The 16,195-nt window shown below is 37.6% G+C and overlaps 2 protein-coding genes across 3 annotated transcripts in view; both read right to left on the bottom strand.

Annotated features, from left to right (window-relative positions):
* The window catches only part of LOC6035000 (cytosolic carboxypeptidase 6), a 28,414-nt gene that overhangs the window by 6,210 nt on the left and 6,009 nt on the right, over nucleotides 1-16,195 (bottom strand). Inside the window, exons 1-3 of one of the 2 annotated variants that reach the window (XM_038259817.1) lie at nucleotides 4,078-4,291; nucleotides 2,575-4,020; nucleotides 2,433-2,498 (exon numbers count right to left, since the gene is read on the bottom strand). In XM_038259817.1, the coding sequence (XP_038115745.1) occupies nucleotides 2,433-2,498; nucleotides 2,575-2,635 (127 nt within the window). In that variant the 5' untranslated portion in view covers nucleotides 2,636-4,020; nucleotides 4,078-4,291. Of the gene's footprint in view, nucleotides 1-2,432; nucleotides 2,499-2,574; nucleotides 4,021-4,077; nucleotides 4,292-16,195 lie in introns of those variants that run through there. The other variant, XM_038259818.1, reaches the window with a different exon arrangement.
* On the bottom strand, nucleotides 6,830-9,512 carry LOC6034999 (ionotropic receptor 75a). Its single transcript, XM_001845192.2, has 7 exons — nucleotides 9,413-9,512; nucleotides 8,876-9,357; nucleotides 8,689-8,816; nucleotides 8,457-8,633; nucleotides 7,968-8,397; nucleotides 7,758-7,911; nucleotides 6,830-7,695 (listed from the first exon to the last, which is right to left on the bottom strand). The coding sequence occupies exons 1-7, from the start codon at nucleotides 9,498-9,500 to the stop codon at nucleotides 7,340-7,342; spliced, it is 1,815 nt and encodes a 604-aa protein (XP_001845244.2). The 5' UTR covers nucleotides 9,501-9,512; the 3' UTR covers nucleotides 6,830-7,339.

Consider the following 16,195-nt stretch of genomic DNA (forward strand, 5'->3'; position numbering starts at 1 on the left):
CTAAATTAATTTGATCATAAAAAATGTTGTTTGCATTCTTTAAGCCATGGCCACTTTTTCAGAAAATATTGTTTGCATAAAGTTAAAACTCATGTTGGAAATCATGTTGAGCCTGTTTTTTTCTAAGTTGAACTTTAGTTGGTTTGTTTTGGGTTTTTTATTTCTTCCATTTTTAGTATTTTATATTTATTTTTTCATTGGTATTCAGAAATATCACTTCAATATAAAATAATTAGCAAATATCAAATATATTGAAATATGACTAATTTTGATCTCCACGTTCAAATAACATTTTTGAATCGTTGGCAAAGTTACATGAAACTAGATCAAAATTTTGTTTAGTTTTGAGATTGAAGCCTGTTTATAAAGGGAGAGCTTCGAATTTCCCGTCCCGGGGAAAAAATTCCCGGGATTTCCCGAAAAAAATTATTTCCCGTTTCCCGGGAAATTTTCCGGGAATTCCCGAAATACAAGCAGAAGTATACATTTTCCTACCTTTTTGGCACCAATGTTTTGAAATCATACAAAAAATAATAATTAGAGAACCTTATTTGATTTTATTAATTTCAATCTATTGTTCATATTGAAATAATCAGCTTGTCTGTAAATTTCATGTCAAGGTTTAATTCAGATAATATTTATTTCTGAAGCATTCACAACTAGAAATATTGTTTGCTTATATGTTGGACAACATAAATTACGCTATTATGGAATGAAGATTACCTATTTTTATTTTTGACAACCTATTTAAACTATTTTTTTTTGTTATAACATTAGAAAATATTCACCATTTTTGTTTCCATTGAAAAAATTGGATGAAACATATAATTGATATAATTAAATTTTTAAAAAAGGGTTGTTCGAGAAGATTTTGTTTAAAAGTATTCGAGAAATAACTGTTTGAAGTTATAAATTTTAAATATGAAAAAATATCGTTTAATTTCAACCACTTTTACACCATGACAATTATTTTTATCTAATTAATTGAAATATTAGGTCATCTAACCATATAACTTAAATTATACCATAAAAGGAGCCATGAAAAATTATTAAAAACAACTACGTATCATATGAAATTCACCCAAAGAATGCAACCATTTTTCAAAAACTCACTTCAAATATTGTAAAACTTTGAGTTGTGATTTCATGAAATAGTGTTTCAAAAAATAAAAATTTTAAAGCAAATTCAACGATCAAGTTGAAAATACTAATTTGCCATGAAAAACATTATTTGTGCATGATATTTTTTTTCATTTCAACTATATGGTCACTAAGACAAATTTAACACTTGTAGCACCAAGGGGGTCAAAACTTACGCGAAGCACCAAGGGGGTCAAAAAAGTTGGAAATGCAACTTCAACCGGCTGTATCTCGGCGAAAACTCAACCAATTTAGATGATTCTTGTTGCATTCGATCCGGAAGAATGTCAAGAATGTAGATCCAAAACAGATGCGTCTACCTTAATTTATAATAAAAAAGGCATTTCCAACTTTTTTCCAAGGGTTGTATGAGCCGGTGAAAATGCATTTCCAACTTTTTTGACCCCCTTGGGGCTACAAGTGTTAAAAGTAATTTTACTGTTGCGGAGCATAGATTTCCAACACTTTGATTAAAAAAATACTTCTCAACAAAAAATCCACTAATATTTTGTTTTGATTTGACACGATTTGAAAGACAGCTTAAAAAATTAGAAAATTCATTACAGTCATTAATTGATCCTCACACTCAGTGTTGAAATTCGAGCGAGAAGAAGGAAAGTATTTCTCGCTCGCGAGCGAGGGAGAGAACTTGTAGTACTTTTCTCTTCTCGCTCGCGCTCGCATTTTCGTTCGCGTTCTCGCTCTCGACGCGAGCGCTCGCGAGCGCCTCTGGCTAGCCGTTCGTCCCATGCTAGCAATTTGTTTATCAGGCTTATGAATACGGACTAGGCGATGGTATAAAGGTGTAACTTCAATCGCTGTGTTGTTTTTGTTCGTTTCTAACACGTTCAACTTCTCGCGAACGGGCAATTCTGGCTCGCGAGAAAGCCCGTTCGCGAGCGGAGGAGAGCACGGGCAATCGGTGAGTTTCTCTCGGCAGCTCGAGACTCGCGGCGAGAACTCGAGAGAGAGAAATTTTTCTCGCGGGAGCGCAATAATACCAACACTGCTCACACTCATTTTGACCATTAAAGTTGCTATTCGATACAATTCTGTTGCAAGATATTCATCAGAAACAGGATCAGAATAATTTTCGTTGAAATTTCAAATTTCCTGGGAAATTTGTTGAAAATTTCCCGTTTGCCGGGAATTTTGTAACCCCGGGAAATTGGACGCTCTAAAAGGGAGTTAAGTTGTAGACGGCTATAATTGATCAAATTCTTGTTCACACTTTCATTAGCGATAAAAAATAAAATAAATTGGGAACATATTTATTCAAACCATTAACTCACCTGGCGGTCGGATGATGACCCGGCTAACGTTTCCAAGTCCTCCCTCTCCATCGCTATCCTCGCTGTCTGCAATAATCCAAATTCACATGATGCGTTAAAAATGGTCAGATTTCAATCACTCCCATCCACCAATATTTTCCACCTTCCTCAGCCCTCTGGTACATGCTGGTATGTTTCAACGGATCACACCCCTCTCCGTACATGATGACCAGGAAAAATGTTTAGATAAAAGTCTTAAAATTTCGAATCATCAGGCACTCGTCACCGAACCGACCCCGATCGCAGTTTGATAGAAAGTAACCGCAATTTTCACCTTCATAGAGCCACTTGACTAGATTTCTGTGAGGGGCAGCGTAAAGGGTGAGTGCGACCTCGCGGGGTAAGGTTCTGATGGATCCTTACGCCTTGTACCTAGGAACGGAGCAATTTGTGGGTGGCCGCACTAGTAAACGGTCACGTGAGGTGAAAACGTGTGCATTAAACGGCGCGTGTGGGCTTCTGGCCGCGATAGGGAGAGTTGAATAAAAATGGTTTGAATGCATGATTGCTATGAGAATGCTCTAAAATTAATTAGTTACCAATTATCTGATTAATTTGGGTGAGCTTCTTAAAAAAAAATCTTAAAAAAGCTTTACCCCATTGAAATGCTACCCTATAAATTGAGGTGTAAAGTATTGTCTTGAGCTTTACCTACACACAGTAGGGATGGCTAATTTATTCGTCTGGTGTGTTATTTTTTCTATTGGGTTTGTTTGGGTTGATTCCCACCCGCACATATGTGGTTGCAATCACGCTAGAGCAATCAAAACGTTTGTGAATGACGCGAAAGTGATATCCTTTTGTGCATTTATCGTACCGTGAGAAGTAATGCACTACACGGAGAAAAAACCGTTCCGAAATACGTGAACAACGTACCACGAATTTGGGAACAACGCGATTTCTACGGTACGAAAACGTACCATGAACACTTTCCATGAACTAAATGCAAATCGTGCACACTTGTTCACGCAGCCAAGCTTTTAAAATCGATAAAGCTTTCAGCTTTTAAGCTTCCAGCTTTATGTAATGGTAACAGCGCCATCTGAATATCGATCACGACTGTAACTCGAAGCTTTTGACCCGCCATCTGGCGGTGGGTAATGTAAGCATAAAGCTTTCTGATTGCCATGAAACGAATTAGTTTTCAAGGATTTTTTTTTGCTGAAGAAAACAAGAAAAAAATATTCAACTTTATTCACAATATTACTGATAATAACATGTCACAATTCGTAAATATTACACTTGAAATTTTAGTTGTTTGCCAGATTCCTCCGTCCACTCGGGTAAAATCTCCCGGCAGTGAGTGGCCACTACCAGATCCATGAGCCGGAACTCGAAACTTAGGCAGTTTGCACACACTTTCAACCAGAAATATCCACCGAAACTTTCCAGCTGCTTTGCTGTTTGTCCACCTTGGTCTCACGATTCCGTTGATTATCGACCGGTTCCTCAACCGGGCGGCCGTGTAAGTACATAATCTGGAACAACGGAAGTTCATGATTCTTCTGCCGGGTACTTTCACGACTCGATGACTGAGAGTGGTTCCTTCCTGTAGGAAATATTCATTGGTCAGTCATAGAAATGCTCAAATGACAATTTAACTTACCAAAATTCGGTGAATCTTGAATATTCCGGATCCAACAATGGCCAAAATTTAAAAAAACGGTCCCCTTCAGCAGAAAATTTGAGGAAATTTACACGTCTGAACTTGTTTTGTTGATTGGTGACGTCTACTGCGTCGTCAGAGCTTTTAATGGGAACGCGCAAAGATAACGCGACGCAGAAATGGAGAACCATTCAGATATTACGTGACGATTTGATTTTGCTTAACAATTAGATTTTTTTGCAAAAACTGTCGAATGTAAATAAAGGTTAAGTATTAGTTGAATAATAGGATTATTTTTAGACCAAATTTTAATTCAATAGGGTCCTAAAACTCATGTAAATTTTTATGTGCAACGGTAGGAAAACGCTCAAATTATATCTGATCACTTGTTTAATGCACTTAATATCGCACTTTATTAATTGAAAAAAAAAAATTAATTCGGCCCAAAATTTACGCTTGAATGGGGTCCTTTTTTTATTTTAATGCAAACAAATATATTGACATGACAACATTTTTCGATCAATTGGCTATGGTTCCCTTGAAACAAGCTGTCAAATAGGATATTTTCTTTTAAGAAGGGTCGCGAAGTTATATTTTTTTTTTATTAAATAAAAATCCATATTAAATCCTTTGCGGTCTCATAAAAATAAGTTTTATCGTTGTGAACAATAAATAATATCACAAATTTTAGTTTAATTTTAAGACCCAATAGGGAACTTAAGCACAATGTAAATATGTGTGTACAACGGTTAAAAACACGTTTAAAACCCATTTCTGATAACTTTTCTTTATTTTAATGCAAAAAAAATAAATTCTCAAGACAACATTTTTTCGATGGATCAACTATTGGTACGTTTGTTTGAAGATCCGGTGCGGCACTGAGTGCCGCTCTCGTCGGTGCCCATTTTGGTTCAAACGAACGTCAGTGTGCGTAGAACTCGCATGAAACTGAAAAAATATCGAGTGTGGCACTAGAGTTTCAGTTCCAAGATGGCGGCAGAACTCGTGCCGAACTAGCGCGAGTTTCTTCAAAAAACGCTTTGACAGCTCAAACGAACGTACATTAGACAGCTCGTTCCACGGGGATGATAGTTGATCCATCGTGAAATGTTGTCTTGTTATTTTTTTGCATTAAAATGAAAAAAATATCGCGGCCCTTCTTGACAGAAAGCATTATACCTGACAGCTCGTTCCAAGGGGACCATAGTTGATCCATGGTGAAATGTTGTCTTGTTATTTTTTGCAATAAAATGAAAAAAAAAAGATTAGACATAAGGGAGCGTTCTTTTATTACGTAACGCAGTAGGGGGGGAGGGGGGGTTGGAGGCCGTGTTACGCTCCATACAAAATTTTTAAAATTTGTATGGAAATTTTGTTACGAGGGGGGGAGGGGGTCTAAAAGTACGATTTTTCGCGTTACGTAATAAAAGAACGCTCCCTTAATCTTTAATCGTGTTTTTTACCGTTGTAGATAAAAATTTACATGTGGCTTTAGGACCCTATTAACAAAACACCATTTGTTCGATGGATTAACTATGGTCCACTTGGAACGAGCTGTCAAGTAAGAAAATTTCTGTTTAGAAAGGCCGAGAAATAAATTTCTCAAAATTGTTCTGAAAATCTATTTTAAACAATTTGTGGTCGTAAAAACGGTCTTTATACTCAGAAAAATAAGCTTTATTGCTGAATCTGGTCAATTTTTATTTACAACGATAAAAAAAACTCGATCTAAATCCATTTTTGATCACTTTTTTCATTTTAACGGTGCACATCAACCAAAGCTTTTGCACCCAGATTTTTGTCACAGATATTTTAGTATCTTCAAAACTACGGGAACTTTCGATTTATTTTTGTATTCATCCCCTAAGCTTAACGATTTACAACAAAAGTTGTAAATTTTTACAATCAAATTATTTTAAGATTGGGTCCGTAAGTTCAACAATTTTAGAATAAGAAGACAACAACTTCCTTGGTTGCTGTGCACCCTTAATGCAAAAAACGACAAGACAACATTTTACGATGGATCAACTATGGTCCCCTTGGAATGAGCTGTCAAGAAAAGCCGCGAAGTTAATTCTTGAAGAAATAATATAAAATCCATTTTAAAAACAAGCGTAATCGTTCTTCTTGATTTCTAGTGCAATACGTTTGGTAAAGTTCTTTGTCACATTGGTCATGTGTAACATAATTACCTACATATTTTTTTTAAATTCTGTTGATTAACTTTTCCCATTTATCTTCAATCTACTATACTGTAAAAAAATACCATCACCGTATTATAATAAGAAAGTATGGGCTTCGCCAATAAGTGAATTGATCATTAGAAACCAGTTTGAACATGTCAAACCTCGTATCGCTCCACACTTAAATAAAAGACTGCGTTGCACTAGTGTGAGTGCATGAAATGTTAGAAAGCTTCCTAGCCCAATCTAAGTTCACAGGTAGGTGGCGTAGTAATTCAAACACAAACTTTTTGTCAGAAAGCTTTTTCTGACATAACATTCAGTACGCGATTTCATGGACTATAGCGTACGATATCGTGTTATTTTCTTCATGATATCATGAAAAAGTTCACGATTTCATGAACAGCGCAAGTACGCGTTGACATGCACATTTGTTCATGAAATCCAGAACGGTTTTTTCTCCGTGTACGTGCGAAATGGTGCACTGCAAGTTCCAGTAGAGCGATTTCGCAAATCGATTTTTTCTGAAAAGGCTTTTTGACTTATTTCTTATACAATTATTGTTAAGATCTACATTACATTCTAACATCCCTCATATAATTCTAAACCAAGTTCACAAAAGGTTAATACCGAGGTTGATGGCTTTTCTAGTACGTCCAACGCGGTTATTTACCACAAACTCCCTGTAAGGTTTGCCCTTTGAGACCACTATTGTACTCAGCATTGATTGAAAGGGCTGCTCCTCCGTCGTTCGTGGTTGATTGGATTTCAAATACTCTCATCCTAGCACCAAGTGTTTCCCTAGAGCTTTGGCGCAAATTAATTGAAAACTTTACCAGCATGGCACGGTAATTATGTACTGCCAGGTATACATAATGCCCGCAAGTGCACGTGTAAACTAGAGGTTCGACAAAGTTAAGAGTTGAACTACTGATTCTGCTGATTGATGGGAGGGATTAGTTTGTTTGAGTTTGCAGGTTAGTTTTTTGCTTCTATTTAATCGGAATGGGCATTTTTTTTAACCTAAACAGGAATTCTACTACAGGTTGAAATTATACTATGCACAATTTTAGTTTTATTTAAGACATGTAAGGAGCCAACCGCTCCCGCCGTTCGTGGAATCGATAGTAGATCTGCTCGACCACCAACAAAATAAGACAAACCACCATTGCCACGGCTAGGATGTAAAACACGTGCACCACTTGGACCACCTCGATTTGGGCCACCTGTTCCAGCGAGTCGCGCGGACAGGCTGGTTTCTGGCTGAAAAATTCCCGCTCGTAGTACGGACCACTTCCACTCTCGATAAGTTTTCGCAACGTCACCCGGAAGAACTGCTTCAGCGGCGAACCCTTGGGCAGCGGTAGATGAAGCGGTTTCTTGGAGTAAACTTCGATTTCCTGCAGGTCGCATATTTCATCATCCGTGAACGTTCCTGGTGGGGGAATGTTACAACTATTGTTTGAAATGAACTAAACTTCACCTTGATAAGCGTACTTTTTATGATGGGATATGCATATCCAATGTCACACTGCATTGCGTAGCCACCCTTTTTGATCTTCTGGATTCCACTGATGACATCCGTGGATGATTCTGAACCAGTTAGTATTTTCTTCTGAAACAGTTCTTCAACTTCTGGACTGGTAGTCCGCTGGAAGTTGTTAAGAATCGGTAGGAAATATTTGACTTGAGTGCTTTGAAAATTACATTATAAAACTCCCAAAGGTAGAACAGATTCTCGATAGTGACTTCCAGGTCACTGGAAATAAGCTGGCGAATTGTGTTGAGATATCTCGGTGGGGATGTTAGCAGAGATCCAATGATGAATGAGCTATAGTACTGATAAATCAGTAATGCACATGAAAGCATCACGACTATGATGACCCTCGAGGCGTTCAAGAATGTTATCCCGGCGAATCCTTGTAAGCAGATAAATCCTAGAATGGTTAAAAGATACTCTTGCGATGTTCTGGAAATATTCCAAGGAAATTTTCGCTCCAGTCGGAAGGCACAAAAGAGGGCCGCTCCAGCTACGGTTAAACCGGTGAACAACCCAAGCCAGGCACTGTTATCGAAGGGTTGCAAGAAGGTGATTCGAGTATTGGAGCGCCTCGGATGTCGAAATACGAACCGGCAGCTGTAGATGAAGAATCTATGAGAAGATATTTTTGATAGAAATTAACTATTTCCACTAACTTGTGCATTGCTACAACAACGCTGTAGTCCACGATAGCTATTCGATCTTGGTACACGTACAACGTATTCACTGCAAGGTCCACTTGTCTAAGTTTCAGTTGTCCTAGCAAACCAGTACTGGTTTTGTGAGCCATGGTAGATTGACTACCCCATCCAGGCGTGGTTATGTACTGGACTCTGCAACAAAAGGAAGTAATCGCACGACTTTGCAACACAACTTAAAACAAACTACCGAAAATTATGCTTCATCATGAGCATCTGTACATAGTGGTGAGAAAATCGCCACAATGCGAAATCTTGTAGAGGCTCATTGGTTTCCAATCGCTCCAAAATTGTTCTGTTATGCTTTCTTTTCAAATCCTGTGGAATTAAAACATCATAACTCATCACACACAATTCACATCCTCAGCTGTACTTACGGTGAAAACAACGTACATTGCCACGTTTTGAAAGTCGTGCCTTCGATCGTACAGGCTCTGCCTGCAGTCAATACTGAATCCGCGCTCCTCATTCCAACGCCCCTCTAATGTAACGTGAAACTTACCATTTCTCCTAAACAACGTATTGTACACATCAAACAGCATAAAATCCCCGGAAGAAGTTTCCTCAGCAAGCACCACCCTCGAATCGACGTTCAAGTTTTGGCGTCGAAGAAGACGAATCGAACTATTGAAGGCATTTCTTGAAAAAATCAGCCACTCGTAGGATGCATTGAAAAACGAATTTCGAGACATAACATTGAAAAGATTCTCAGTTTGGTCACAGCTAGCGTCCACGACCAGTCCCAAATCGTGGCGAATTGAGCTCATTTTGTCGAGGTGAGAAACTTCACCGGAAATGTTGACGATTTGCATGGTACCGTTGAAATAAACGCTAGAATAGTGTACGGCGGAATGAAGATCTGGGATGATTTTACGATTAGTTTCAGGATTAATCAACATCGAAGGAAGTCTAACCAGAAATAACCGTCGAACAATCAAATAGAATGAACGATTTTAAGTAACGAAGAGCGAAAAACTCAACGATGAGTTTTATGTTCACCATTACTGGGCTAGTTATGAATGTCTAGTGATTGGTTGATTGGATTGTCTGAGCTTTATATTAAGCTATCCATGATAAATTCAAACATCGTGCAAACCAACGAGATGATTGATTGATCAATTACTAGTGAAATGTTCTTGTCCGCTTTTGACAGGGATAGTAACATAGTAATTAGGTTTTATTGGTTACTTGCATCATTATGTTTGGGTAGCAAACTGAAGGTATTGAATAAATCATACTTTCTGATTTCGTTACATGCGATTTCAAAACATGCTGTTAAATACCGGTTTTCCTAAATAAATAGTGTTTGAATTATCTATTATTTGTAATCATTAAAAGAATCATGAAACCCAAATTAATGAAAATACAGTTACAGAGCAAAAAATCCGATGGTAAAATCGCATGCAAAAGCATGCACATCTCCTTCGTCAAAATAAACACTTAATATTACACACTGCATGTACAATTTTTGCAAACACAAAAAAAAGTTGCAACCGACGGGATTCAAACCCAGCACCAACAGTGAGGTCTGGCGCCTTTGCCCACTCGGCCATCAGACCGATGAAAAGTTGGGAGGATAAACGCAGATATCAGCTTGACATTTCGGTCAAGTAGGTTTCCCATACTGATGGGCTACATATTTCAGGGTGTAAAATCACATAAAATGGCATAGAATAATGCAATCCCAAGTAACATTTTTTTCCAGGAGTTCTACAAGAGCTCTTCAAGATAGCTACAGCATAGCAGTTTGGACTGCGGTAGGATAATACTCTCTTCAAGTACTCTTCCAAACTCCTGAAGAAGTTTTGAAGAGAATTTTATCCTACCGCGGTCCAAACTCCTATGCTGTAGCTATCTTGAAGAGCTCTTGTAGAACTCCTGGAAAAAAAATGTTACTTGGGATATTTATTTTACACCCAGGCCTTTTACACGCAGCTGGATTACTACTTTTTTAGCTGATAAAACTTTTTTTTTCGTAGAATCGCGATAACTCGTGATGTTTTTGAGCAAACCCCTTATGTTTATATATCAATTTTTTTGTAATTGTCTGCTCTACAACTTTGTAGAACATTGTTATACTCCAAAACTAACCCAGCAAAGTTAGAAAATACACGAAATTTTAAAATGAAGGAATCTGTTTTATATGAAAAAATGACCAATGTAGATTCGAAAAGTACATTAAATTTCTCATAAAATGACATGTTCCAAAAAATTTTACAGTCGTGTAACGGAAAATGGCAGAGTTTTTAAAACTTTTTTAGTGTTTTTTTCGATGAAAAATACAGTGAGTCAAATATTTGTCCGTACCCCCCCGTACGGGAAATGTTTGTGATATAAAAGTACATAAAATTCGACTAAAGTGCCATGTTTTATACATCAATCGACGCGGCAAAATGTCCTCTTTAAGACATTGTCATTGGATTTGCAAAAAACTTTTTCTTGAAAAATACAAAAATTGTTTACTGAAAAAAGTCAAAAAAAGAGGTCAAATAATTGTCCGTACCCCTAGTAAAAGTACAAAATCTGATCGATTTAAGTGAATTCATTTATGAAATGTTGTTTCAGTGTCAAATACTAGTACCTTTAGCCAGTTTGTGACAACTTTGAACTTCTGATAAGTTTGTTTAGTTAATTTATATTAAAAATTGGATTAAATTTAGTTTTTAAAGTAAAACTTATCAAAACATTAGTTTATAAACAACTATTTTTATAAAATTGCTATTTTGTGTTGTAAGAGTCTCTATTGAACAAGTTTCAACAATATTTGTTCAAAATATACATTGTTTTCATCTTTTTTATTGACATTTTTCGACCAAAAATACTGTTTCGAAACAATACCGTTAAACAATCCGGATTGTCCCGGAACCGGTTCAACCCCTCGGAGGGAAATTTTGTGATGATCAGATAGAGGACAAAAAAATCCACCTCTTGCAATTTGAAGCATCCAATTTCGTCCACTACAGCCCGATTACGAGTCCCTAGTCTGAAATTTGAAATTTTCACTTTCCGTGCTGAGAATTTATGTACCGTTCTGGGTCAGAATGTTTTGCTTGGGGAATTTGAAAATTTCAAATTTCAGACTAGGGAATCGTAATCGGGCTGTGTAAATATCACTTCTTGTCACTAAAACTGGATTTTCAAAAAAAACACTATTTTTTTTATTTTCTGGTATGTTTTAGGGGATATCAAATCTTCGGTTGTGTGCTATCTTGTGACAACGACCATTTAGTACTTTTCGAGAAAATCGATTTTTAAAGTTTGGTGATAACTATTTTTAAAACTATGAATGATAGAGCCACACTTTTTGAAGCAATCGGTTCGTATACTATCGCTTAACAAACGCTACAAGTTTCAACTAGTTTGGTTACACCAGTTAAAATTTTCCCCAAGCAAAACATTCTGACCCAGAACGGTACAGAAATTCTCAGCACGGAAAGTGAAAATTTCAAATTTCAGACTAGGGACTCGTAATCGGGCTGTAGTGGACGAAATTGGATGCTTCAAATTGCAAGAGGTGGGTTTTTTTGTCCTCTATCTGATCACCACAAAATTTCCCTCCGACGGGTTGAACCGGTTCCGGGACAATCCGGATTGTTTAACGGTATTGTTCCGAAACAGTATTTTTGGTCGAAAAATGTCAATAAAAAAGATGAAATCAATGTATATTTTGAACAAATATTGTTGAAACTTGTTCAATAGAGACTCTTACAACACAAAATAGCAATTTTATAAAAATAGTTGTTTATAAACTAATGTTTTGACAAGTTTTACTTTAAAAAACTAAATTTAATCCAATTTTTAATATAAATTAACTAAACAAACTTATCAGAAGTTCAAAGTTGTCACAAACTGGCTAAAGGTACTAGTATTTGACACTGAAACAACATTTCATAAATGAATTCACTTAAATCGATCAGATTTTGTACTTTTACTAGGGGTACGGACAATTATTTGACCTCTTTTTTTGACTTTTTTCAGTAAACAATTTTTGTATTTTTCAAGAAAAAGTTTTTTGCAAATCCAATGACAGTGTCTTAAAGAGGACATTCTGCCTCGTCGATTGATGTATAAAACATGGCACTTTAGTCGAATTTTATGTACTTTTATATCACAAACATTTCCCGTACGGGGGGGTACGGACAAATATTTGACTCACTGTACGTTTTTTTGCGGTATTCTGAGTACGCCATCAAATCGGGACATAAAAGTCTTTGACACCAAATTTCTATCTCATCACCGTTTCAGGCTGCAAATTATCGCATGTTAAAAAATGGAAGGGGTCGTACCGCCCCTCCGTCACGAGGTATCAAAAAACGGACCTCGGATTCGTGACCATGGACAAAAGTTACCCCTTAGGACAAAGTATCACGCAAATCGAAGAGGGGTCGGGGCAACTTTTTCCGATTTCGTGTGAGTTGGTAGAGAATTATCCATGGACGGTTAAAAGTCGGATTTGATCCACTCTAGGGCATATTTAATATGGCTTTTATTGGACGGAAAAAACATAGAAATTCGAAGATATATTCTTATCCTTTTACAATAACAGAGATCGTAGTGGAAAATTTTGCTGAAAATCCGAGATTTTACACTCGTAAAGCAAATCATGGCACTTAGAGAAAATAAGAATTATCCCGAGTAGCAACATGGTCAACGTAATTTCAAAACATTTCAAAATTTTTTGAGGAACATTGAACACATATTTATAAAGCTCATAATGACATTATTTTTTAAGGTTTTAACCTGACCTAGAAGCCGTAATTTGCTAACAATTTTCGTTAATTATTGTTCAAAGACAACTATAACTGGAACTCACAAATTTGTCTAATGTATCTACAGGTCTTTCCAACAAAATCAATTACCACTCTTCTGTTGACAGCTTAATGGTCCTTCTAGCATACTTAAACCAATAAATTGGTTACTTATATGCACTACCTTGCGGGAATATCATCCATTTGCCGTGTAAACTACGATGGCAATGTATTTCTTTGTCTTACTTATATTTACTTTGCCTCTTGGGTTAACCTGCGTTCAATCTTTAATCTTGGAACTAATCCGTCGAGAACGTGTCAACGTTTTAATATCCTTCAATTGCCACAACTCGGAAGTTGAAATGTTTCGATATCTTAACGAACACTTTTGGGGATCGATCCACAGCTTCGACGTTGCTGATGAACGATTCTTCGACGACCATCATCGGCTCATGGTTACCCAGCACTATCGACTGGGCGTGGTTGCAGATCTCCGGTGTCACACTTGCGACACGTAGTACAATTTCCCTTTCGAAACACACTTGTGACACGAGGTTTTCAGATTTTTGTTTACATAATTTACTGTATCTTTTAACTGGTGTAACCAAACTAGTTGAAACTTGTAGCGTTTGTTAAGCGATAGTATACGAACCGATTGCTTCAAAAAGTGTGGCTCTATCATTCATAGTTTTAAAAATAGTTATCACCAAACTTTAAAAATCGATTTTCTCGAAAAGTACTAAATGGTCGTTGTCACAAGATAGCACACAACCGAAGATTTGATATCCCCTAAAACATACCAGAAAATAAAAAAAATAGTGTTTTTTTTGAAAATCCAGTTTTAGTGACAAGAAGTGATATTTAAAATTGCAGGCCAAGGCCGAATGATGCTGATGATACCTCTTCAGTTGACGCTCAGGCGAGGAACATCCTGGAAGGAGCGTCACTGACTACGTCCGTAGTCCTGTTAGATCATTCTTGATCAAGACAGTATAGCTCTGGTTCCTTGCAAGTGTCCTATTTTCTTACCATCACGTTGGCTTGGTTTCGTCATCATGATGACAAAGTGTGACTCTGCTGGTGGCCTGTGGAAACGGCTCGTAAAACTTTGACCGCCGCGGGTCAGAATTGAGACGGCTAAAAGAAAGGGGCGCGCCAATGTGGCACAGGAAAGGAATTTGTGATTGTGGGCGGTATTGTTTTGATTCGCAGTATGTTGAGTCAACTGCTGTGGATGTACCTGAACATCGCAGAACGGGGCTTCTCTTCTTTCCATTTTTATCTACCATCTATATTCTGTTTATTTTGTTTTACTGATTCTCTAACACGCCTTCTGTTTATTATCGTCCATTTGTTTTCGATTTTACTTTCTTGATTCTCTTATTTCTCAACGCTTTTCCACTCTATTTACTAATTAATGCTGTTGTAACAAACTGTCTGTTTTCCCTTAATTTGGCAGTGATGTCAATTTTGTGCCTTTCTTTATTTATCTATTTGAATAATTTCTCATCTTCCTGTAAGTTGCCCTCAATACAATCTAAGCTTGTTTGTTACCTCTATTTATTAACTATTGTTAATTTCTTTATCTACTTCATAAATTACTATCTTTCTTTTATTATTGATTCTTTACATAGTATATTTCCTTCACTGTCCATTGTTTTGAAACTTCACCTTTTTCTTAAGCAAGTGAGGATCGAGCCCTTACTCAATTTATGGAATGATTAAAGAATCAACACAAATATTACTATTGTACTTTTGAAAAACTTTTATAAAATGCTTAGGACCAAAATATTGTAACAAAACACCGCGACAAAAGATTTTTTTTTGCTCTTCATTAACGACATCGGGAAGCTGAAACTCAAGGGGACAACACGCCTGTTTGCCGACGACACCTCGGTCTTTTACCGCGGAAAAGACTGTGCTCTGATTCAACGCCAGATTACCCAGGACTTGGAACTCCTTGACGACTTTTTCCAAACAAACCTGCTCTCCATGAACCTGTCCAAGACAAAGTACATGTTGATTCGATCACCCCGGAAGCAGCTCCCAGCTCGCCAGCCTGTAGTCTTCAACGGTCAACAGATTAAAGAAGTTAACCAGTACCCGTTCCTTGGTCTTACCCTTGATGACACGATGAGCTGGTTAACACACATCGACCTGTTGAAAAAGAAGCTAGCTCCAATCTGCGGAATACTTTGGAAGCTGTCATCGTTCCTGCCTACTAGTTGCCTCAAAAAGTTATACTTCTCCCTTGTCCACTCCCGCTTAAACTACCTTGTCACGACCTGGGGACTTGCTTATGCTGTACACCTCCATGACCTGCAAGTGATACAGAACAGGTGTATCAAAGCCGTCTTTCGCAAGCCGTACCTGTACCCAACTAGCCTCTTGTATTCCAACCCGACCGACTCACTCCTTCCTCTTCGAGCCCTCCTAAAACTCCAAATGCTGACCCACGTCCGAAAATGTCACCTGAGCACTACCACCGCTTCAACGTTTCCAATAAGAGAGCAAACCTCAGAAAATGATCGAGCTACAAGACAACTAGGTGATTTCATCTTGCCCCTACCGAGAACCGAGTTCGGTATGAAAAGGGTCGCTTATGTTGGGTGCAAGCTGCATAACGAGTTGCCGACGGTTTGTAAAAATGCGAGTCAGGGTGCATTCCAGCAGTCGTTACGGAACCACATCAAGTCAAAAATAATTGACTACCTTGTCTAAACACCCGCCACTAAAGAGTTTTCTTCTCTGCTTTCCGGTCGCCACCGCCAGCCGCCCACCACCCGCCGTCCACCGCCCACCGCCCGCCGCCAAATTTGTATGGAAAATTAAATGGACAAACTAATGATGCAAAATGGCTTCTTCGGGCATATCGAAGGCACCAAAAAAGATTCGGATTAAAAAATACAAAAAAGATCGACTGACCGAAATCTCAAAAAACTGTAATTT

This window comes from Culex quinquefasciatus, chromosome 3 (assembly GCF_015732765.1).
Source record: "Culex quinquefasciatus strain JHB chromosome 3, VPISU_Cqui_1.0_pri_paternal, whole genome shotgun sequence".
NCBI lineage: Eukaryota > Metazoa > Arthropoda > Insecta > Diptera > Culicidae > Culex > Culex quinquefasciatus.